The sequence below is a fragment of the Seriola aureovittata genome, chromosome 11 (genome assembly GCF_021018895.1).
Source record: "Seriola aureovittata isolate HTS-2021-v1 ecotype China chromosome 11, ASM2101889v1, whole genome shotgun sequence".
NCBI lineage: Eukaryota > Metazoa > Chordata > Actinopteri > Carangiformes > Carangidae > Seriola > Seriola aureovittata.
In genome coordinates, this window is record NC_079374.1 from 15,486,256 (window position 1) to 15,512,731 (window position 26,476).

A 26,476-nucleotide genomic window follows, 5' to 3' on the forward strand; every position below is an offset into this window, starting at 1 on the left:
GGTAAAATGAGGGGAAAACATAGGTTTCACTTGTACAACAAACTAGACTAGACATGGGCTCCTTTCACTATCTTGCACTGGAGGAGTGTTCAATGCATCATTTGTCAGGATCAAAATATATTTTAATTTGGGTTGAAATAACATTTATTTTCATTATTGATCCATAAAATCTCAGAAAACCATGAAAGTCCTAGGTGACATCTACTTTTTTTTTTTTTTTTTTGGTCCAACCAATATTACAAAATCCAAACATTCAGTTTATCATCATATAAGCATAAGAAAACCACCAATAATTCACACATTGGAAGTAGGTGCAAGTGAATTTTTGCATTTTTGCTTTAAAAAATTATTTAAATCGACTAATTGTTTCAGCTCAATTCAGGTCATTTTAATTCAGCCTTTATCTCCATAGTTAAAGTAATAAATTAAAAATAATCTGTGCGCATATTTGAATGACAGCAGTGACCTATTACAGTTTACCTTGTCCTGCTGGCATCAGGACATTTCATTTCACTAATAAAGAACCAAAATTTAATTTCCCGCTGTTTTGATAGTCATTAGTTGATTTTGACACCCAAATGAGATTATATAGGTTTTGGGGGTAAATATTATTGTGAGTAGAAGTATGAAGTTCCCAGCCCCAAACACTGTTGCTTTAATTTGCCCTGTGTTTCATCCAAGACATGTAGTACAGCCTACATTTTACTGTCGAGCTGCTGACTAGGCAGTTGCGATTCCTGCAATCACACTAATTGGTCTCCTCTGCTGCTCACCTCCAGGACCCTCGTATGTTCATACAGATAGCAAAATAAGGCTCCTAAAGAAAACACAAGCTGAGAATAATGAGATTTCTCAAATACTGTGAAATGTAACAGAAGATGGTGACATTTCAGTTTGAACCTTGGTGACTCGTCTTAAACAATACAACGACAAAGGAGGACACGTAGGCGTCATTCTACCTATTACTGAGCGATAATTTCATGAATTAACTCACAATATGATAACAACAGAGGTCTGCTAAGTTGTAAGATTTCTTTAAAACAACTTTGGAAAATTCCAGGCAGGCAGTCATTCAAGGCAAACATGTCACTGCTTCCCACGAATGAAAAATGAACATGGGAGGGTAAATAAAGCAATATGACCAGAGGGACCAGGAATTCTGCGGATAAGTGTCAGCTGCGGAGAAAAAATGAAGCATTTACCTGTTTGTAATCCAATTTCATGATGGCTTTCTGTAGATATCGGACTCCTCCGTGAATGAGCTTGGTGCTGCGGCTGCTGGTGCCTGATGAGAAATTGTCTCCCTGCACGGGGGCAGTTTTGAGATCTGACAATGGGAACCAAGGAAACACATCAACATTTGGATACTTATTGTCCCAAATCTTTAGAATGGATCAAGATACTATTCACATATGCACAACCTTCCACTGTAATATTCATGACCAGAACAATATTGTGAGGCCATACATATTCCATTGGTTAAAAACAACAATCATTTCCACCAGTATGACAGCATGAGTATCAAAAAGGAACTGCATGTTTAGAAAACACACTTAAAGAAACTAAACCAAAAAAAAAAAAAAGATCTAGAAAACATCAGTTTTCTTCATCACATATTTAATACATGTATTTGAGAGGAATGATATGACTTTCATAGCTTTTTTAACACTGAAATTGCTCTTTACTTTGCCTATTAGAAGCTTCTTTGCTGTCCCAGATGGTCTGTAAATCCCAGTTTTGAAAAGAAGAAAGGAAGAATAACTGAGGATTAGAAGAAAGGGTTTGAAAACCCCCTCTACACCACCATTAGACAACTCGAGTAAATAAAGGGGCAAAACACATTTAAGAAGCCTCCAACCAGCAGCATAGATAATTGATTTGGTATGTAATGGTAACCACAAGAGGATGCTCTCCCTCATTGGAGGAGAATAAAAGAGCTATCAGTTATTTTTTTTTGTTTTGGTGATTGGACTAAAGCCCATGGACTTGTTAAGGAGAGAAATCCTCCCAGTTCAAACATTCTGCTGCTCTAGACTTACAGATGAAGCCCCAGAGAGAGAGAGCTTGGAAGCAGCTCCATCACAATGGCAAGGAGGTTATGCAACATCAGGATGGAGAATGCATATTTGTTGTTGCAAGCAAGGACTGAACAAGAGTCGGCCATGAAAAATCCTCTCAAAGAACTGTTCACAAAAAAACGATGGCGCTGGTGTTGGAAGAAAAATTGTAATTTATCAGTTTGTTTGCTCATGAAACCTTGATACATTCAATTTACATAGAAAACAATTATTTTAGTCATAATTAATTTAAAAACAATCGAAGTAGTGGCTTAAAGAATAAAGCCAACCTTATTCTCTATTTTTCTTATTGAACCATGTCACCTACCATGTCTTTCACAGTCCACTGAGGCCAAGACAATTCATTCCTACTGAAGATGCAAGTCAGGTCACGAGTATACAGCTTCATTTAAAAATGCTAGTTTCTTTAAACAACTCTAGTTTCAATAAACATCACACTGCATTTGTTGGGGACTATTTTCAGTGACGGATTAACATACTTGTGGAGTTGACTCAAAATATACTACAGTGCCCATGTTTATCATAATGAAGGAACTTGTTACCCACTGTGTGTGGTTCATTTATGTGGTCTTATGAGTTTTTGGACAAGAATGGTTTTGGGATTTTCATTGGTTTTATAGAAAGAAAAAAATAGTATATCACCAAATGTATCTATAAAGGGGCTGATAAGACAGTTGCTACTGTCCATTCACAATCTCTAAATAAGATGGCAAAGTCTGCAGTTTAATTCAAAAAGAGTCTTTCTTAGTAAAAATACGTGGTTGTACTAAATACCATTAGGAGCACTGAACTTCAGCTTTTTTTGCTTTAACCAGTGGACAAAAGCAACTTGCCGCCTGTGAGTGCATCGAAGTATGACCCGACTCAGTGGCTCCTCCTCCAACAATGAACCCATCAAACTCCTGAGAGCTCCATAAGGCCACTGCCTGAGCTTGTCTGGGTGGGAACTCATCCATGTAGACCGTTGTTACCTGTTCAGCTGCCTCTGCACATGCGATACACAGACCTATAGCATCCATGCAAAAGAAAACCAGTCATCCATTTCATTGTCATATGACTCCAGGGGACAGTACATATTAATAAATGTGTTTCATTATTATGCATATGTCTTTATATTCCTCATGATGGATTTAGGAAAAAAGAAGCCATGCATTTTCTGTGACAAAGCTGTCAGACACCATCAAGCAATAAAAACAATATATCACATGCTTGTTTATATTCCACACCCAATAACATTTCAAAATATTGTCTTTCTAGATTAATCACGAAATCTGCATGTGGCACACAGACGAACGGTATCGAGACATGTTAACAAGCAGAGTTGACTAATTGCAAGACTTGTAGTTAGTAAAGAAGATGATGGCACAGGATTATCTAAAATAAGCAAAGCAGAAAAAGACAAATGACACCCATTATCAAATTCAGTGCGGCTGTTTGTCATGTGCACATTACGGAGGCACCATACAATCTACCTTCTCAAAGAAAGAAGAGGCAATAGTGAACAGGATGTAGCGTAACTAAAATTACTTCCTAAGTTGTTCCTTATTATTTTGTCCCATTCATGGTTAAGGATCCATATAATGAAACTAAGTTACAAATATAATCTATATCAATAGGCTTAGTCTAATTTTCAATGCTGATTAGGTAGGATTAAATCTGATTAATATGAAAAATACTACCCTGCTTTCTAAATATTTATTTAACACACACAATTTGAGGACTCCTAATTATATCAATACTTTAACAACATAGCAGGTCACTGATGACTTGTCTGCAACATAGAGAATCTCACATGATTTCTCCTGTATTTTGCCAGTTGAATTTGGCTATAAAAAAAGCCTCCTCTAGCTGTGACAGCAGTTTCTATTACCTCCTTGTAGAATGCCATGCCTCCTACTGTAATGTGCAGATACTGCTCAGCTGGTGATCAACAGGAAAAAAGAGGAAAAAGAACAGCAAGGATTGCAGTGTCCATCGCTGAAACAAACTGCATTGTGTGGCAATTCAGTTGCATTCAGAATGTTTGCATTGTAGTTTTTCTTAGTTACTTTCCACCACCACATTCCCTTTATAACGGCCTGCAAACTTTGGGAACTAAGTATATCTACTCACGTACTGTATTTAAGTACAAACTTAAGGTATTTTACTGCAGAAAAAGCACTTTAATTATTCAAATACATTGTGCTGATACGTTTGTACTTTTCCTTATGTAGTATTTTGAATGAAGGACTTACTTTTAATGGAAACATGACTAACGCTGTGCTTATGAACTTCACGTTGTCAAACACAATGTGACCATCTCAGTTCTGCCTCTTCCACTGGTTTAGAACCAGGTCTACCTCTTTACACCACAGCTCAAATGGTGCACTGCACTAAACTGGAGCCATGAGGAGAAAAAAATCCCCCCATCCAGCCGCTTTGAGGAGAAAGCTTTGCAGCTTAGGCAAAGCTTCATCCAATTCCCTCATTATCCATTCTAGGACACTTTAGTGGGGCCGAAATGGAGTTGCAGAAAATTCCACTACAAAAAGAAATCTGCCACAGTGTGCCTACTATCAGAGAACAGACTTGTGTCTGTGATGGCTGCACAATCTACTCACACCTCAAACAACTTCGAAAAGAGACAAACTGTATGATATATCATTAGAGAGCACGAGCACATTCCTGACTAACTAAATAATAATTAAATAATACAAACCTGTTACTTTTTAAAGTAATCAATACATTTTACTAGTGATCTTTTAAAAGCCCACTAGCCAGTGGCAATGACAGGGTGTGGATGAGTCCTTACGGTCCACATTCATAACGATTACAAAGAGATTCACTTTACACTATTTAGAGTCCTCTCAGCCTTTTATAATTCAGATATGTTATTAATCAAAGAGATTGACAAAGAAACTAATGGTTTGTCTGATTTTCACTGAGGCACAATCCAGCCAGCAATTGATTGTGGCACCAAGGACACCTGCAGCTTCAGAATACATTTTCACTTTCAAGAGGAGAGAAAAAAAACAGCACCACGAGGAAATATTGCCCCACCACATGAATATGCAGGAACTTGATACCAGCAGTGTCATTGCTAATGTTGCTGCCAATTACAGAGCATGTCATGACACTGTGATTCATGAATATTCATCGTTGACTGATATAGACAGCAGCAGTATGCAGAGGCCTCTATTCCCATTTTACTGTCTCATTGTGAATGGTGAACAGGTACCTCCATCATGCCATGGAGGCGCCTTCCAGCTGCAAGACAAGCTGTTCCATAAGGCATTGCTAGTTAACAGTGTGTTATATAAAGGTGTATAAAAGTGATGAAGTGCTCCCTGGCTCTAAAGAGCAGGCATTAAAGCATATTAAGTAGACATTTAAGCTTGTAAAGTGGGAATCTAGAAATGGAAAGAAGACACTGAGCAAAGGGATGCCTTCAGGGTTGGACTGTTCAATTCTCAGAAAGTTTGATACCTGCTGGTGCTTAAAAATGAAATGAGGTTTGTGGGAGCAGATTTTGCAAACTACTTAGGCTACAATTTAAGGAGGATGGAACAACTGCCAGCTAGTTTTTATCCAGTTACAGAAAAAAAAAGTCTAAATTAAACTAATAAAACTAATGTAAAGCTATGTGTGGACCAATGATTTTAAACACACAGTATGTCATTTTTCTACCACTAGGAGTCTCTTAATCAATACAATAACAAAACACTGAGTTTGGTGATGGTGAAGTAGCTAGGATTATGAGAGGAGGAAGACACAGGATGTCTCTGAGGGGCTCCGAGCCGAGGTGGTGATAACATTTGCTAAGTTTGTTTCTCTGATAACTTCAGATCCAGATGCCTGAAAGCTAAAATCCTTCATCTGGTTAAAATATACAGTTAAAAACAACCAAGATTGAAAAGGTGTATGCTAAAAATGTGGGTTAAAGCTGCATAAAAAAAAAAAAAAAAAAAAAACTCTATTTTGACTGCAAAGGGGATATGATGCAAACGAAACAAACCGTTACCCTGCTTAAAATCAGAATTTCTCTGAGTTTGAAAATTGCTTGAAACATTTTGGATAATGTAAATAGCCGACTCATGACTAAATACATATGTCTAGTTGTTTTTAATGCAGAAAAGTTACATACTATAACTTTAAAAGAAGTGCAAAGTCTTTTATTAAACACGTTTTCTCAGTTTTCTCAAGTATTTTCATAATTTTGTCACGTAAGGTGCTTGAATACAATACTTCCATCATCTGCAACTTTACACCGTACATCTGCACCACTACATTACTTCTTATTTTATCACTGGAAATGACCTGATCTAGTGTTGCTCCACTACCACGAAAACTCATCATAGCAATGGGATTATAAGGTAAATACACAAAACATACCAGTTAACCATATAGAAGGTTTAAAAGTTAGGGTTGCAGCTGCCATGTGTCAGGGCTGCATCATGGGTAGGCACATGATGTAATCTTATAATTGACATAATGGTCATATCTCTTTGTATCCAGATGAAATAGAAAAATTGACCATTTCATGTGAGGCAGAGTCTAAGTGATGTTGACGGAGGCCTACAATCTATGGATCACTTGCACACTGGAGGCTAGTGACATATAGTGCTGACGTAGGCTAGACTCACGCAGTGCTGCAGTGACGAAAAAAGAAAACATCTGGACTGCCCAAGTTACTTTTGCAGAGATGCTAATAATAACATCTGGAGGCAAATTAGAAAATGAACGGTTCATGGTGGACAACCCCTTTCACTGTGATGCTCTCACCCTGGCTCGTCTGAACTGTAGCTGCGATCCATGAACATCCCTGTGACCTTGAGATGACGACAGTGTTTTATCCATTAATAAAGTGCATTTCCTGCAGATTCCCGGATTGTGGCTTCCTGAAGAGGCATTAATAACACAGGGATGTGACGGTTTGTAAGCCAATTTAAAAAGATGCCACCTCTCTCTCTCTCCCTCTGTCTGTCTGTCTGTCTGTCTGTCTGTCTCTCTCTCTCTCACACACACACACACACACACACACACACACACACACACACACACACACACACAGGCGCACGGTTGCGCTCCCACACACCACGACTGGTAATGTCAGTAAACATTTCCTCAGACAAAGTTAAAAATATTAGCTGAGTAAATAACTTGTGTGTGATTAAAACTAACTCCTCACTTTCAAATGACTGTCAATTAATTGTGCATATAAATGGGAAGTTAATTATTCTCCAGTAAAATGGCCAATTAAACTGCTAATTGTGTTTTCATTTTAATTCTAAATGGTAAACGGATAACGGTAAATACGCGCAGTGTGACCATGCAGCGCCCTGGCAGCACTGTTTTCAGACAAAATAGTTTGAATTTGTTATGCAGACGTGCGTCATATACACTCTTAAGTGCGGTCGGTAGATTTCAGCACACGTGCAAAGCGCCCTGTGAAAGATGCAGGTGAAAGATGCTACAGTCAGCAGCGATCATGAAGGGGGAGGTGGGATGGCAATTACAAGTTATCAAAAAACTTTTACAAGAATTTTTCGCTTCTGAATATTCACAGTGCAGTGAATCCTGCCACATTTCCCACCTGAAAACGACTGGGCGGGACCACACAGCCTTAATGGGGTTAGGTTAATTAAAAGGTTAATTGTGAGAATCAGGAGCTGTTTGATGTATGGCTGGTGAACAATAGTGTCCTCTAGAGGTGAGTGCAACCATGATATACAGTCCCCCACCCCCTCCTTACACACTCTGTCCTTGTGTGCTCTGAGTGCAGGGCAGTGAAGAAAAAAAAACTGCTCCGAGACTGATGGCTGTTCTGTGGTTCGTATAATAAAACATCAGTCCTGTAGAAATAACACAAGGCTCTGGTTTCTGTGTGATTCTGGCCGATGTTTTACGCATGTGGGGCCACATCTCCACACATGTAGTTGGTATACGCTCTCTCTTTTGGCTTGCTGCCCAGGCCAATATGCATCTAGAAAAATTTAGGCCGACGTGATTGGCTACAAGGTGTTGGTGTAAGATTAACGCTGAGATCAGTAATTCCATCGCTGCAGAACAATAAGGCCAGCAGATTATTTTGGCGACTGCGTCAACTTGAGCGTTTTCTGCGTCACTCTCCATTCTGCCCGCTCCTATCACGTTTCCCTTCTCTGGGGACTAAATTGGTTCCCCCATGACAACTGGCTACAGGCCCACTAATTATCCCCCCTTCCTCCTCCAGCAGCTCACATACACTACCAGCTCTATGAATAGGCAGGCCACCCCGCAGACCCCACCCCATCTGAGGTCTAAATTTGGAACACAATTGAAATACAGAAATCCTGTCAGAAGATAACGAAGAATAATATTGACCCCCGCCTCATTAGGCCTATTTCATACAAGTGCAGTGAGTCTGGCATATCAGCCTCATTGTGACATAGCCAGCTAAGCCTAGATGTGCCAATGTATACACTGAATTTTACAGTAAAATAACCACAGTCAGGGAATAAATTAACTCAAAGCTGGTAAGTAGAAATGTTTCTACCTGAGGCACCTGTTATATATTAAACCTGTTATATAATAAAAATATATTCTGAAATGCACCTGGGTGGGACAAGATTACTACATGTTGGCTGCTGCAACCTATAGCATTCATTGTATCAGAGAAAGGTCCCATGTGCTGAGACAGTGGGGAAAACAAATGTGATGACAACATGACATGAAGAGAAATATCCACCAGTATAAACAAAAATAACTATATGAGCAGAAGTGAGCAGTTCATTGTAACCTGCATCATTTACTTTCTAGACCTGTGATAAAATAAACACAATGAAATCACATCACAGAGATTAATGTCAGCTTAGAATAAAGTCTGACTTAAGTCCCTGCAAACACAAAGGTGTCTGAACTGAGTTTAGGTGGGTTTACCCTCCACTACATCTCTGCTAATGTCCATGTGGGAAGCAACACAGAACACATACCACAAGCCAAACACACTCGCCAGAAAAATTGGGGCTTGAGAAAGTTCTCATGCGGATTGGTCCATGTCGCTGTCGACGCCGATGACGTCGCGCTGCGAAACACGTGGGCCACGGTATCCAGAGCTCACATAAACAAAGCCACATTGGCCAGACTGGGTAGTCGAAGCTTGTGTCGCTGTCAGTGCGCGGAGTCACACGGTTTGCCTTGCCTGGCATTGTTGGGTACCGACGCTCATGATTTGGAGCTTTTACCGAAATTGATGAAGACCCCCTGCATGCTTATCGCATGGATTGAAAGCCACGATCCTGATGTGAAAGAGGTAAGATTCACTCATCGCTTTTCTTTTTGCAGCATAATCCGTGTCTGCGCTTCACTTGCACCGACTTCCCCGAGCCGTTTGAATCTTTTCTTTCACTCATTTTTTCCAACTTAAATAGAATTTACAACAAAACTGAGTCTGACTCGGACTGTTCACATCTGTGGAAGTGACCGATATTTCACGAGAATTTTCAACGTGCTGTTTTGCCAGACAAGTTGTTCGAAATGTCCAGTGCGCGAAGTTGGTCTGTTCATCCTGAACAATTCCACACTCTATATTAACCAAAGAAAAAGAGGACTTATGTTGTTAAATATATATATATGCAAGTAGTTTGTCGGTATCCATTAAACATATTTACGAAATTTTCCAAAATGCTGTGCGTAATAGGAAACTGGTTATAGTGTGTGCGCAATTGTCAAGGTTGATTCTGACTTTATCTGGACATTTTTTTTCAGATATTGTTTTATTTTATCATCTAGTAAATGTCGGAGTTGTGTGTTTTATTAGGGGACGATCCAGAACAGAGCCGCCTTTTTGAATCCTGACACCCATACAACTCCTGACATTACCCATTTCAAGTGTCACCGAAAAACTGTCAGAAGACTTGAGGTATGATATGGAAAATTATTTACAAATCAGTGTTATTTTATGTTGAAATGACTCATTAATGTGAAGTACTGCTAATAAGTTATTTTGTTGAGAGTAATATGACATTTAACTTTATTGACAGTTTGAACATTTTCTGGAGAAATTCTGATTCTGTTTTTTTGCCGGTTTGGTTTTCAGCCATGCCCTGCGTTCAGGCTCAGTATGGATCATCACCTCAAGGAGCTAGTCCTGCTTCCCAGAGCTACAGCTACCACACCGCAGGAGAATACAGCTGCGACTTCTTAACACCTGAGTTTGTGAAGTTTAGCATGGACTTGACCAATACTGAGATCACAGCTACTACTTCTCTCCCGAGTTTCAGTACATTCATGGACAACTATAACACCAGTTACGACGTTAAACCGCCCTGTCTGTATCAGATGCCCCACTCTGGAGAGCAGTCTTCTATCAAGGTGGAGGACGTCCAGATGCACAACTACCATCAGCAGAGCCACCTGCCCCCTCAGTCAGAAGAAATGATGGCTCACTCTGGGCCTATGTACTTCAAACCCTCGTCGCCTCATGCCCCAAGTACACCAAACTTCCAAGTTCAGCCCAATCACATGTGGGAGGACCCTGGCTCCCTCCACAGTTTCCACCAGAACTATGTTGCGGCCACGTCTCATATGATAGACCAGCGCAAGAATCCGGTGTCGAGGCTTTCGCTCTTCTCCTTCAAGCAGTCCCCGCCCGGCACTCCTGTTTCCAGCTGTCAGATGCGGTTCGACGGGCCGCTGCACGTCTCCATGAACCATGACAACCCGGGCGCGCACCGCGGCCTGGACGGCCAGAGCTTTGCGGTGCCCAGCGCCATCCGGAAACAGGCTGGCCTGGCCTTCCCTCACTCGCTGCAACTCGGCCACGGGCACCAGCTGGTGGACAGCCAAGTGCCATCGCCCCCGTCCCGAGGATCTCCGTCAAACGAGGGTCTGTGTGCGGTATGTGGAGACAACGCAGCCTGCCAGCATTATGGAGTGAGAACCTGCGAGGGCTGCAAAGGATTTTTCAAGGTGGGCTCACATGACAGCAATCATGAATCAGTATTACTGTTTTCACATGAAAGATACGCTTGTGTTGCCCCTTATCCTCTGCGCACCTGTGTTAACTCCTGTCCAATTTCTTAAAAACAATAATGTTGCAGAATAAACATTTATGCTACACGCCACACTAAATATCATTAAGCTGTACATGCAGGCATGGAATAACTTTATATGACAACCCTACTTATCCACACATAGATCTCAAAGGAATAAGTCAAATATGAAAGATCAGGAATGTGTATTTGCTGACAGTCTATTCCCTCTTGTTGCTTCAAACAGCAGAGTCCCAAACAGGAGATGAGACAGATATTATATCGTTTTCATCTTTTCATTTTTCTTTTCACGTTGCGCAGCAATCCACAGCCCGTGTACTACATGTTTTATAGCTTTTAGAAATAGGCCTACAGAGTGACATTATGTTTCTTTTTTTTTCCAGCGCACCGTCCAGAAAAATGCAAAATACGTGTGTTTAGCAAATAAAAACTGTCCTGTTGACAAACGCCGAAGAAATCGTTGCCAGTTCTGCCGTTTCCAGAAGTGCCTTGTCGTCGGAATGGTGAGAGAAGGTATGTTTAGGCCATGCATTCAATTATTTTAGACTAGTAGTTTATATTTCCACACTGATACACTGGGAAAACCCTGTGCGTAATGGAATGTTATCCCATCCATCTTTAAGCATTGACGCACCACAACAGGGTATGTATTGGTGATATATTGTTTACTTACATGCGTCACATATTTCTCCAAACGTAGTTGTCCGAACGGATAATCTCAAAGGTCGGAGAGGACGTCTACCATCCAAACCCAAAAGTCCCCAGGAGCCCTCCCCACCCTCGCCGCCGGTGAGCCTCATAAGCGCACTTGTTAGGGCCCATGTGGACTCCAACCCCTCCATGTCTGCTTTGGACTACTCGAGAGTAAGTAAAGTACCACAATCCTAAAATTAAACACACATATACACACACACACACACACACAATACTTAAAAAGGAAAAAAGGACAGTAACTATTACTTTGGTTGAAAGCAGAGAGAACAACAAGATTGACGAGCTATTTAATTTACTTCTGCTTTTAGGCAACAATTTATTGCTTTGAAAGTTTTTTAATACGTCGCTGAATTCCTAACTTTGTCAGGCTTTTAATGTGGCATAGTTTTTTTTTTCCTGAGTAAATTGCAGTGAAATAGAGAACTTAATAAAAAGAAGACATGAATTTAACAGTAAAAAAAAAATCACCCTCTCTCTCTCTCTTGGAAATGCGCATTTGCAATTTCACGGATTATATATTTTAAAGGACCTCATTAAGGCGCTGTTTAAATTAAATTCCAGTTCCAGGCTAACCCTGACTACCAAATGACTGGAGACAACACTCAGCACATCCAGCAGTTCTATGATCTCCTGACGGGCTCCATGGAGATCATCCGGGGCTGGGCGGAGAAGATCCCTGGCTTTTCTGATCTACCGAAGCAAGATCAAGATCTCCTCTTTGAATCCGCCTTCCTTGAACTTTTTGTCCTGCGGCTGGCGTACAGGTAAGCTGCGTAACTATTACAACAAAACAATCTGGGCTTTATCAGCTCCTCCTTCAAGCTTCATTGCTTTGTGTTTTATTAGCTGCTCAATAATTAGATGGCTCTTATATTCCCATTTATTCCCAGGCGCAATTAATGGCATTTTCTTATTAATTGCAGGTCCAACCCAGTGGAAGGCAAACTTATTTTTTGTAATGGAGTGGTGTTACACAGGCTACAGTGCGTCCGCGGATTTGGCGAGTGGGTGGACGCTATCGTGGAGTTTTCCTCGAACTTGCAGAGCATGAACATAGACATCTCAGCTTTCTCCTGCATCGCAGCTCTGGCCATGGTAACAGGTGCGTAAAGGCGGCTGCTCCTCTGCAAACTCCGCGTTACAATACATGCAAAACCGACAGAGCCCATGCATCGAAAATAATTCCTCTATCTCATTTCTTTCTTATATTTCAGAACGACACGGGCTCAAGGAACCCAAAAGAGTGGAAGACCTTCAAAACAAGATAGTCAACTGCCTCAAAGATCAAGTGACATTCAATGGCGGAGGATTGAATCGTCCCAACTACTTGTCAAAACTCTTGGGAAAGCTCCCTGAACTGCGCACACTATGTACCCAAGGTCTGCAGCGTATCTTTTACCTAAAACTAGAAGATCTAGTCCCTCCGCCAGCAATAATTGACAAACTTTTCCTCGACACCTTACCTTTCTGAGTCTGACTCCATGGCGAGACTTCAAAGAACTTCCAAAAAGACTGTTTGAGTCAGACTTGACAGATTTTTAACGTCATTATTTCCGAATATTTTCCAGCTCCGTAGGCTAATAGAACAACAGTACCCTATTATGATTCATGAAAAAAAAGATAAACAGGAGGATAAGAGACAGAACGTGTGATTGCTGTGTAGGCCTTTTAATTCTCCGATTTTTTTTTTTTTTTTTTTTTTTTTTTGAGTGCCAAACGAGTGAATCATCGCTGGGAATTTCTGTGGACAAATTGTCAACAGAGTTAATCCGGTCTTGCAATCACTTACTGTTTATTTAACATCGGCTCTACTGATTCAGCATACTCAGATGTAATATATCCCATTCATATATATATATATATATATATATATATATATATATATATATATATATGACCACACACGCACACACTCACACACACATACAACCCCACACACACTGTATATTATGATAGATTATGTGATGCCTCCAATGCATCGGTTTATAACGTGTACAAAGTTTGTTATAATGAAAAAGATTTAATTTTCTCTTCTTTTCTGACTCGTGCCTATGTGTTTCTGACAGGATCCCAAAAGTATCCAGAAAAGACAACGCATGTTCTAGTTTACTTTTCTTTTTCTTTTTCCTTTTTCTTTTCTTTTATAGGCACTTGCTGAGGTGATGTCTATATATAATATATACCGGACACTATGTAGTCTGCTAGATTTGATACAGATTCGTAGTTATGGCACTCCTTTTATGTATAACGCATATGTGGAAAAATATCTCATCTGTATAGAAAATGAGGGACCCATGGTGTTTGTAAAACTGTCAGACATTCCTTGTTTGTATGTGCTGTAAGTATTGTTGCTGTTGAATATAAACGTTTCTATATATTTATTATTTCTATTGCCAAGAGCTACACTAAGCATGGTGCAATTTAAACGATTTCAAACCATCCAAGTTCATGCTGAGCACGTTGTCTATGTTTTATGTCTTATAAACGTCTAGGTAGTTATGATTTTTAACACGTTTGGAAATGGAAAAAAAAGCTCCATCTTATTATATCAAGAGGTTCATGAGTGTGTGATCTTAGGCCCACATCTTTGACATCATGATGTACTTAACACCTTCTGTAAACGCATTTGGTGCCGAATTCAAAAACTTTAGAGAGAAAGAAATATTTAATGTTTACAAATAAAACTTTTAAATCAATTCTTTGCTAAATAATTTCTCTGAAATTATTTTATTCTTTAAATTTAGACCCATCTGATTGAAATAATGTGCTCTAGCCCGAGAGAAAATGTTATTTACGAGTTGGAACTAATGACTTTAATTTCCTGTCATCGCTTACAGGCCTGTGCGCAAAACCTAACATTTTAATAACAATACGTCATTTTCTAATGGTAACTTACTTTAACTAAGTGTGAAATTACAGAGAGCTATTTAGTTCAAATGACAAAAGTAAGTTATCACCTTTAAAGACTATAAATATGTCGCAAATAATGGGAAGGCCTACTCATGTTTATTCTAAGTTTGAAATCTCTATTTTGTTCAGACAAAAAAAAGTTGCTTTCTAAATGCACGTTTTTATTATTTGACGTTTTCAACCGTTTTATTTAAACATATACTAGGTGAATATTTCAGTCATCAAAATGACATTTTAATACACTGAACAACTAAAAGTTTTCCCCTGTATGCGTGTCTATATTTCTAATATTTCAACACTGTGAAAAAGAAAAAAATACGCTTTTATTAGTCCATCCCTGGCTGTTAACAGCTCTTTTCATTTTCTACCGTCTATTTGCATTTGGCAAATGAAAAGGTTACAACGGATTAAATATAGGAATCTTCATTTTTCGTTTGGATCCCACACGGACTAGAATTTTTTGAACGATCATTTAAAAGTGAACATCGGATTTTTATAAATCAGAGTTTTCCCCTGGATGTTCATGATGCGAATAAAAGCTAAATGTCATCTTTCTGGATAGACTTTCCTTGTTGGTAAAAAAAAAATAAAAATAAAAAGGTATAAACATGTAATATCCACTGTTATAATATTTCAATTTCTACATGAGATCATTAGCCACTGCGCTCTTTACGAACCGCTTCATTTGCCTTCATTATGTAAACGCACTGTTAACCTGAGCTGCTTTTCACTCGGCCGACAAGTCAGAGCACAACACCACAACTCAACTATTTTACACTTCTCCGAAATGAGAAAGGCCGAATAGCTGCAACCTGCCGCCCCAAAGCAGCAGAAGATGCAGTCAGTGCGCAGCTGAACAGAGCACATTTGTTGTGAAGAGTGAGAGCTGCCTGGGCTCAGGTAGCACAGCTTCATGTTATTGCGTTTGTCTGTAATTTTGAAACAATATGAGGATGGCACATTTTTCTCTACAGTTGCACATTTTAGTTTTTTTTGTTTTGTTCTTTTGTTTTACCGGAGTCGGCGTTTGATGAGAAGACAAAGTAACCTAGTTTGTTTTATTGTAGTTTAATAGTAAGCATGTTGTAACCGTCCAGCTCCCACACAACCCCCACCCCCACCCGGGGACTCCAGCCTCCACCGCCTCTGATTTCCTGCAGCTTCTGCTCCCGCTCTACCGGCCACTGAATCACACAGGTTACAGTCAGGTAAAAAGAGTCCTGCTGCAGATCCCTTCATCCCGTTTACTGTTTGCACCTATACAACGACGATTCAAGCTACTTTCAGCTGTTGCTGCGCATCGCATCACATCTGCATGTTATGGTCCGTACTTGCGGGAATGAAAGTCATTTGGAAACGTATATAAAACGGCGGTGACTGGCCTGCGCGAAGTGCAGCAGCGCCGCTTGTCACAAAGCCTTTGCTTTTGTCTGTCAGAAGGGAGAAGTGACGCCAGGCTCTGAGGCATGTCTGGGACTTATCCTCAGTGATTCCACATTTATCACATGATCAAGATGAAGGGAACAGCTTATTTTGAGAGATATTAGCGGCAGGCAATAAATTGTCTAAATAATTAGATCGTCACTGTAAAGTGCTAATTCCAAGGCAAATTGGGATTACATTCAGAACCAGTTTGCTGACATTTAGCAGATCTGTTGAAAGGGTGCATTACAATGTCACAAGTTCACTCTATTGACTCAAAGTACAGTTAGCTTTTAAACATGTCTATTCTCGACACAATAAAACATGACACATGTAGCTAAGACTTCTGTCAGTGTTTGTGCATGATTATATATGCTGGAGGACTTTGAGTCTAAATTCATTAAGAGCCCGTGACTTAATTTCCTCCCCACACTTGACATCACTGGAAGGTTAGACATCAGTGTAAGTAGGACTAGAAGAAAGAAAAGAAATCATTTTCCAGTTGCTCTGACTCGTCTTTTGGCCCCTGCACTGAGAACAAACCAGAGGCACCAGGTGAAGTTGGCCCTCCTCCTCCGAGCACAAGGCCTGTGTGTCTGCTGCAGCACTCGCTTGTACACAAAGTGAGAGAGGCATCAAATCATAAGCCTGAGCCCTTTGCTTCAGAGAATGCTCCCTTCACATCCACACAGCACCACTATTAGATGCACGCTGCACGCTGTGACTGTCATGGATTGTGTTGCATGCACAGCTGCACATTTCTTCGCTTCTGTCTAATTCTGTGATGTAATCTGACAGGTTCACGTGTGTGGCGCTTGGTGGATTTGAGGTGCAGGTGTGTTTAGTGTGGTGACCGTCTGCTGGAGGACGTGTGAACTGATCATTAACATCAACAGTTATGGACAGGAGCCCCCACCCCCAAACAACAAAGCTGAATAAGGAAGCGCACTTCTGTTTTCTGGCTGGGAGGAGGTGAAAAAGATTTTGTTAAATTGACAGCATTGGCTGTGACTTAAATTAAGTCTGTAGGTTTAATGTGTGAATTACCATGTTGGGGAGATTAGATAGACCTTTGCTTCATCTGATCCCTGTGGTGGGAGAACAATTGACCTTTCACCTTTGCACTACATGAGAACTTGGTAGACATCAGAAGAGGAAATCTCACACAGTTATATTTTGAAGGAGGAAAAATATGTTGTAAACTGCACAAACAAAGAGTAGAGTGCAGCAGCAGTCACATGGGGAATACAGTGGGAGAATAATTATGGAAGGATGGAAAATACACACGCTACAAACCTCCGTGCTACCTTGTCCAAACATACACGTTGAGATGCTGCATGGTGATGAGAGTCTGTACAGTACAACTAGTGTGTGTAGTGTAGATTGTGTAGTTTTTCTGACTTGGATAGAATTAAGCTTAAAGTAAATTACAGTGAAGTTTTATCTTGGCATTAAATGTTATTTTGAGGAAATAAGTGAGAATCTTTTAAGAAAGCTTGTCGGCAAGACCTGAAATAGATCCGTATGACTAAAACGCCAAACTATGCTCTTTATTTATTTACTTATCTCTCTTTATTTGCCATCTTTCTTCAAAATGAAAGTGATTCAAAGAACTTATCTGACTTCTGAGTAGTTCACTCTGGTCGTCTCACACACACACACACATACACACAGGTTACATTCCACCTGTCTCTGCAGCTGCCCTCGGTTATGTACTGCTTTTCAATAATTCTGCTGCTTTTCATTCATGCAGTGCATTCAGACTGCACTCTCACATTTAGAGTCATCTCCTCTAATGTTACCTTTCCTGCTGCTCAGGCGGGCTGCTGTGTGAGCCCACAGTAAAACATGTTGATTACACAACTTATGAATCCCGCCGACTATAGCTCTAAACAAAATGAATGAATAATGAGTGGGATGATGGCCCTTTGGATACGACTGTCTATAGTTATATTGCTGTGACTATTTGATTTACCATATTGAAATGCTGATGATTGTCCAATAAATAATGCAAAAAGCTGATTTCCAAGTGGCGGGGCAGGAAAAGAAATCCACCTTGCATATAGATGGTGAGCTGTGTCTGTCCCTCTCAGCCTGTGGCCCAGAGCAGCTTTATCATTCATAGGACTAAACAGACAATCAATTCAGCAGCCATGTATGAAGGATGAAGGGATGCGACAAGCTGTGAATGATGAGGAGCCAAAAATCAAAGGCCTCACTCCTTCTTAGCTCTAATGGCCATTACCAGCCCAGACAGCACCAGTAAAATGAGGTTAATCATTCGCACAGATCCTCTCAAAGAAGACTGACTGAACCTGATGCCCAGTCAGATCACTCATAAATATTTACTTCATATTAAACAGCTGTGTATGCTCTGTTATTGCACATTGATTTCTGACGGATGCCATCAAATTATTGTTTCAAGTGCGGTCAGTAAAAACCATTAATGCAATGCTTGTACCAAGACTCAATTATGCTAACCACAAGAAATTAATAATGCAATGAAACTGACAGGACATCATGTTGGAGAGGGTCTCTCCAGGTTTCTGCAGGAATCTATACATTTGGAGAAAAAAAGAGGTGATTTTTTACAAATGATCAGATATAAATCACCAGAAACCAGTTGAAATAGTACAGTCAGTGCTGACAGACAGCACTCTGTCTATCCAAATTAAATAGCCCTACAGTTTAAGTTTATGTGCACAGCATGTATCAGTATTGAACACATGGGCTCAGTCCTTTGACCTTATTGACAAAATGAAATCGGAAATTTCCCTTATAGAAAGAGTTAATGTTTCCTCAGGCAGACGTGTTTCCGATTCAATTAGTTTTAATGAAGCCGGTGCTCAGTGGTCACTGAAGTAGAAAAAACAGGCATAAATGCCTGATGGTAATAGAGGACATATTAAGGAGGAAGGGATCGGACACACAGTGCGTGTTTCTAAGTGGCGAAAAATGCCTCTATCAGGCTGGTAGGAGCCAGTGGCTTGGGAAGCAATGAATTGTATGAGCCTCAAATGATGCATTAGGTCTCTGGGGCGAGGCCGGAGGAGACTGAGGAGCAAACTGTAAAAACACATTGGAGAAGAATATAGTTTTGATGACGCGCATGGGGGTATCACCAACTAACAACACTGCTTATCTAACAGTCTCATCTACATAATTTCATCGCAGCAGCTTAACATATACATTCATTTATTCTTAGACTGGAATTGTTTTGTAAAATGACTACATTTGAAATTCCTACAGTGTAAAAAAAAAAATGCTACCCATCACCTGCTTTTTGTTTTCTCTCCCCCCATTTACACCTCCCTCTATGACAGTGTGACTGAATGCAGGGATGCAAACTATCCCTCCGTCTGATGTCAGTGTGTAAAATGTCAACATGGTCAGATGCACTGGCTCAGTTCCCACATGAATATGCCCTTATCCTGTGTTATGGTTTGTGGCGCTGCTCCATGTGAAGTGAAACATATAAAACACACCCATGCACATGTAATCTGTTCATGTCTTTGAGTCAAATCATGTGTGTGTATGTGTGGTCTTCTATCATCTGCAGTCTGGATTAAAAAGCAGGTAGAGGGCCGCTCTGGTAGCCTAGCGGATTCCCCATGCAATCACAACGGGGGAACAATGCTGCATGCCATTCACCCGTCTCTCTCTCCCCACCAGCTTCATGTTTGTCTCTTCTGTCGATCTCTAAGTAGAGAGCCTGAATAGTATTCATTGAGAAGAATTCGGGAATAGCAGCAGCTATGGTCTTCATTTGGACAATGATAGAGATAAAGAGCAAAAATATGTCTATTGATGGATGATTGAAAGTTCAACAAGAAAATTAGTTCTTAAAGGCGCCAAGCCCAAGAACTCTGTAGTGTCACCCCTCCATTGAAAAGGCAGACTTGGAAAAATGCTCCAAAGTCCTCACATCAGGGTATTTTTGCTTCCGAGCTGAATCTCAGACGCGGTCAAATCAACTTGCAAAAAAGGCAAACAGATTTGTTTAATGTGACTTTTCCAACAAGTTCAGGTCAAACAATTCAACAACTTCACCACATCTTTTACCTCAATCTTCCCAGCGCTGACTAACAAACAAGCCTGCAATGCACTCAAACTTGGCTGCTCCTACAGGATGTCTAGTCTTGTTTGCATTGGATTTGTGAGTGCATGGATACATACAGTAAAGGACTGTGCCGACAACACAAATAGATGCTTGGTTTTACAAATCTGCCATTGCACATATATGTAAGTACACATGTACAGCGAGAGGGTGCCAGTAGATAGTAGAGTGGTGGATTCTTGAAGGGTCAAGAGGAGAATATGGTGTGTGTGTGTGTGTGTGTGTGTGTGTGTGTGTGTGTGTGTGTGTGTGTGTGTGTGTGTGTTGGACAAAAGAGAAGGGGGGAGGGGGTAACGGTGTGACTGTGTCACAACAGACAGAAGAGATCCAGCCCAGGCTCTCATACAGCTTTGTCATATCACTGGGAGATTAGGAACACACACATGTCAAGCTCGGCAGAGCCAGCTGCAATAATGCACCTGCCAGCTCTCAAGATCCACTCAACCCTTGTTCAACCCCTTCTTCCTACATGTCAACACAAAGGCATGCACACACAGAAATGACCAAATTTCTGGATATTGATTAGGGGAAAAGGAATTAATTGAAAACAGAATTTTTATTTGTCAGACAATAGAGGAATGAATCAAATGCAATGCGAGTATTGCAGTACGTTAAAGAAAAAAGGTACTTCAACACACATACGGTGAAAAACATAAAATATCAAAGACATGAAAGGTTGGGAGCTGGGAAAAGTGGATATTTTACATGAAAAGGCTTATGGGAGAAGGTCGTCGTCTTTCTTCATGACAGAGTTCTCTGAGAAAAAGGACAGAGTGGAGGCTCAAAGAGATTCATCTCTACCAGGATTCAAGGTCATCCAACCTAGTCATCCTAGAAGCACTTGAAAAATATGGAGTGAAGACTGGAGATATTTTCCCTCCTCCAAAAAAAGGAGTGTGGAGGGAAGACTCTGACTGAAGAGAATCACTGACCTTCAAACAAGCTCTCTATCCATATAGAGTAGGGGAAGACATGCACAATCCATCAAAAATGCACATGAACTTTCCCTCTTCAAATAGTTCCCGCTTGAATTGCAGTCAATGGATCAACTATGAATATTGCATGTACTGAATTGAAGGGGATCAGATTGAATTCACTGTGAAAAAAAATAAATCAGCAATATCAGAAAATCATATTTCAAGGCTGAGACTCAAAAATTAGGTTTTGAGTGAAAATAATTTTCAGTTGTGAACAGTATAAGAGCAAACGATTGAAACCCTGTAACACAGACCTGATCGCTTCGATTTAAACATTTTAATCATCAAATGTAAGGAGAAGAAAAACATATAACAATTAATTATAAAAAAGTTAAAAAAAAAAAATAAAAAAAAAATCAGGGTCCATACTATGGTCATGAAATTGCCTTTTGCCACAGTCCCTCTTCAGGAATGGAAAGATCAGTGTTAATTTTCAGCCGGTGTTTGATTGGATGAACCTGAGTCCCTCTTGCACGACATGGCTAGCACAGGTCAGTGGCTGGTGCAGTGTAGCATGAAACAAACAAATAGAAAAAGGCACCTTGTGTCACTTGACTCTCGCCAGAATGCAACTGACGGCAAGCCTGCCAGCGTCCTATAATAACGACCAGTGCCTCCTATCCAAAGTATGAGAGGGGGAGAGCGAGATGAGAGGAGGGGTGGAGGGCAGGGAGAAAGGGGGGGAAAAGATGGATTAAGAGCTGGAGAGGGTTAGGAAAGAAGGTAGCATGTTAGTGCTCTGAAATCTGGGAAGAGCTGACAACTGAGCCCACCTGCTGTGAAAAATAGATTTAATATTCAACAGTAAAAGTGTGTAAGAGTACAGAGAGTGGAGAAATATAAATGATGAATCCTGCCAGAGAAGAAATTTTCAAAAAAAATCTGGTATCTACTAACAGTGCATGATGACTGTTTTGCTGTGGCACTCACAGTGTGATGGCTTTTCTCTCAGGGCAACTTTATGATGTTGTGGATTGGTCACAGATAAAAAAATAAAATAAAAAAAAACTATGATGATTATTGGTTTCACACAGGAAACTGAGAGCGGTCTCCTGTGTGAAAGTCCTGTGTTTTGTCAATCCATTCCTCTTAACTCTGACTTTGTTACTGTGTGTACTATGTCACCTCCAACTTCCTCCTATGCGCTCATCTTTATTCCTATGGCCGCTGGAGGTCGCCTCACAATAAAATATAACTGCGGGTCTCAATAAGCTGCTTGCACAGATGACCTATGTGCTAACCTGTCTTGTCTGTTTACAGGTCTTGAGGAATACTACTGCGTACTGTATATGAAAACAGTTGTATAAAGTGTTCTGTGTGTCTGGAGAGAGATGCGCAAAAATATGCTAAACTTCCTCAAGTGATGTCACTTGAGACAGCATAGGTCGGGTCTAACAACTACAAGTTTGAAAGGGGAAAAAGAAATCCGGGGGTGTGGAGTTAGAAATTAGTGAGCCTACCAAATCTCTGCAGCCCACTCCTCATCTCTGCTTGAGGCTAGCAGCTCGAGGCTACATTAACTGCTACTAGCGTAATTCAGCCCAAATTTAAAACAGACTGTCAGCAGTCAAGTTGTATTGTGGGTAACGTAGGCACCATCCATGAGGAAGGTGAATGCGTGGAATTAAAAAACAATGTCTCTGATTCTGCTGCATCATGAGACTGACAGTGTTATAGAAGTGTAATCCTAAATCGGTGGAACACTCTTAAATTTTATTTAAATTTTTTTTATTCAAACACAGTATAAGAGGTGTTATGTTTTTTTCTGTTGTCTTTTACCAAAGCCAAACATAATTTAAACGTAACTGTGTTTCAAGACAGCTTTCTCTGACAAAAAGCTGGACAGGACAAGGTAAAGACAGTAAGATGGAGGAGGTGTGAAAGGAAGGACAAGAGGGGAGAGGGGAGCAGAGAACAGGAAAGCCAGGCCGATCATCCAGTGATAAGATGAGGAAAATAAGTCTGATTATCACAGAGGCTGGGAGCATTAGACAGACAGTTGGGAGTCATCTCAAAACTCAAGAGGGAAGAGGCAAGACAAGAGGTCACAATTATGCCCCACTAGCTGCACTCCCCTCCTCCTCATGAAGTCCTGTAATATATTCAGTTAGTTCCTGTATGGCGCGGAGGGGAAATTCTAATTAAAGGGTGGGGGGAATTTTGACACATGTGAGGCAGAGATCAATATTTAGTACCATAATCAGCCATTCCTGATGGCTTGACGGTGTCACTGTGAGAAGACTGCGGCTCTCCATTAGAGTCCCTGGGAAGCAGCAGACGGGCAGACGAGCAAGCAGGCAGACAGCCAAGCAGGCCGGCTGCAGAGAAGCAGCAAACTCCCAGCCATCATGAATCAAAGCAAGTGATGCCTCTCGTGCTCCATTTTGCTTTGCTTTTTATCTTCATTCATCCTCTTAAAGGAGAAAAGTGAACTCTGTCAGACTGCTTTGTGATAAGGGTGCAGGGGAAGTGGAATAGAAAGGAAGAAAAATGCCAGAGAGGGGATTCGGTAGATCAGGAGGGAGTGCAGCTGTCAGGACTTTGGACTTTAAGATGATTGTAAGGTACACAGATGGTCCTCTCTATTGAGCGATTTCTCTTTTTGGTTTGACAAATAGTTTATTTTAATTTCAAATGGATACGGAAAACGCATTCAGATCTTTTACTAAAGTAACAGTAGCAATATCACACTATGAAAACACACCATTACAAGTCCATGAAAAGTCCTGCACTGAAAATAAGTATGTATGTATTATTATATAAAGTATCATAAATAGAAGTACTCATAAGGCCGAAAATGGTCCATGTGAGTGTTATACTATATACTACTATACAAAATACTACTGGATGCATCAGTAGCATCTTACAGTTGTAGCCGGGGGAGGTGGAGCTAATTCTAGCGATTCTATACTGTTGTGCAGTTTAACATATAACTGTGCGTCAAATCTCCTAAGCTCATTATGTGTTTTGTATGTAAAGTCTCAATCTGCAAAGCAACTTGTAACTCTAGCTCTCAAATAAATGTAGTGGAGTGAAAATATTTCCCTATGTATAAAACAGAATGAAATGGAAATACTCAAGTAAATATACCCAACTTTGTACTTAAGTGCAGTACTTCAGTTAAGCTGTTACTTTTCACAGGTGACTTCGAATAAAACTCCTTTATTATTATTATTTATTCTATTTATTTTTTTAAAAAACAGCAGCTCTACTCAGCTGGAAATCATATTTAATCATCCAAACCACATACTCTATTCATTTTGCAAACAGATACACACACACTCTCACACTTTCACACACGCACACACAACATTTATGGCATGTGAACAAGGCTGCTCCGCTGACATGGATAGTGACCACTGACTCGGTATCAAGAACATGGTGTTGTTTCCAGAGGGCAAGGAGAGCATGCGAGGGGCAAAGGAGGGGGGCCTGTGAAGGTAGGTCTGTATATGTGTGTGTGTATGTGGGGTGAAGGGGGTGGGGTGGGGGGCCCAGCCCAGGGTGTCCCCTGTCTCCATGTGTCAGCCCATCTCCTTGTTCTTGCATGTCACTGACACACACGTGGGTACTTACCAACCCAAGTTGCTCCAATTAATGGCTGTCCCACTGCGCTGTCCGTTGTGCGCTGTGCTAGCCTGGGTGACAAGATATGGTCTGGGATCTGTCTCTCCAGTGACATAAGGAAGGAATTTTAAGAGGGAAAAGTGATGCAGACCCACATCGCCTCATGCTGCGCACAGATAGGTAGATAACAGACTCTTGTAAATGAGTGGCAGCAAGGAAGGCATTGAGGATTCTCTAATTACTCGCTGCAATCTATCTAAGTCACTGGCCTTCTAATTTGATTTATCAGAATGCATGAAATCCCTTGGAATAATGCCCTTATTAGAAGGACAGAATTGACGGGGGGACAAGAGGTCTGCCGAGAGGAGGAGGGGAGTGGAGATTTAAGCATCAATTACAGTCAAAAGGAGAATTAATAGTTATTAATCCACAAACATAGCTATCGTTCTCTCTGCTACTTGGAGACAATCTCCTTCACACTTGCCCTGCCACACACGCACATGGCCACATACACTTCTACTGCATGCACACACATATATGTACCAGCATAAAGAATAGATACATACAGAAATTTACCTGTTGGCACACACCACCATGCACAGCCACACACACACATATATATATATATATATATATATATATATATATATATATATATATATATAATATATATATATATATACATACATATATATATACACACATACACACAAATAAATACAGGGGAAGACATGCATACTGCAGAACTGAGTGAAAATGAGCACAGACAACAGACAACAGTAACAAAGCCAAGATGCCATAAATATCTCTTACTCAGGACGGTCATATCATTTTGCCCACTGGTAGATCAAAGGTCTTTAACTCTTTAACTAAATTCTTGACTGACAAATTCAATTGCTGTCAGTCTTCCACCGCCAGTCAATGTAATATGTGCATTTTGATTCAATTTGTCCTGCAAATACATACATATACATATTGTTTATCTGGTTATGGATACAAAAAAATCAATACTTATATCTGTGCTTTGTCATTCCTAAGTGCATCATGAAATAGCAAGATATCCCTCTAATTGAATCCAGCAAAACAACGTAGATTGTTAATTCTGTGCTATTAAGCTTTGGCAACATTTGCAATGTCTTCTTTTTGCCTGTTGATGACTCTTGTTTGTCCCCTTGTATGGGAAAAGAACATTTTATATATCTAAAAATTGAATTTACAAAGGTCAATCTCTAACCAAATAACAATAAATCACAGATGAAGCTTGTATCATTTCCAAGGAGAGGAATTCATAGTATAAAGGAAGAGTTTTCATTAGCTCATTAGAAACATAAAAAAAAAAAAACGGCGCTTTACTCTGTGGAGGATGATTTTGTAATTACACAAGGTAGAAAAATCCTGATTATTCAAATCATCCCAATTAAGTCATGTTACAACAGCACTTTTTTTGAACTGACAGGGTCATATCACATGCACAACAATAACAACAAAAGGACAGCTTGTCATGTTAAATAATTTAAAGAGCTGTGAAGGCAGCAATGCTGCATTAGGTGACACTCTGGTCTGAGTTTTATGTTAAATCCCGTGGTTTCTGTTAAAGGGTTGCTGAGTGGCTGAAAGGAGAATGCCAGTGTGCTGTTGCTTTGCTGTCAGTCACACAGAGGCAGTATTTAGACAGGGAGC

At 40.3% G+C, this 26,476-nt stretch overlaps 1 protein-coding gene and 1 long non-coding RNA gene across 2 annotated transcripts in view; one reads left to right on the forward strand and one right to left on the reverse strand.

The window, feature by feature from the left end:
* Positions 1-1,210: 1,210 nt before the first annotated feature.
* Positions 1,211-26,476, reverse strand: part of LOC130178136 (uncharacterized) — an 86,603-nt gene continuing 61,337 nt past the window's right edge. Inside the window, exon 3 of the long non-coding RNA XR_008829111.1 lies at positions 1,211-1,327. This is a non-coding gene — a long non-coding RNA (uncharacterized LOC130178136). The remainder of the gene's footprint in view (positions 1,328-26,476) is intronic.
* nr4a2a (nuclear receptor subfamily 4, group A, member 2a) lies at positions 9,195-15,327 on the forward strand. The gene is made up of 8 exons (XM_056390271.1): positions 9,195-9,348; positions 9,856-9,957; positions 10,135-11,006; positions 11,473-11,602; positions 11,790-11,953; positions 12,365-12,567; positions 12,727-12,905; positions 13,018-15,327. Exons 3-8 carry the CDS (start codon positions 10,137-10,139, stop codon positions 13,272-13,274), a joined length of 1,803 nt encoding a protein of 600 aa, XP_056246246.1. The 5' UTR covers positions 9,195-9,348; positions 9,856-9,957; positions 10,135-10,136; the 3' UTR covers positions 13,275-15,327.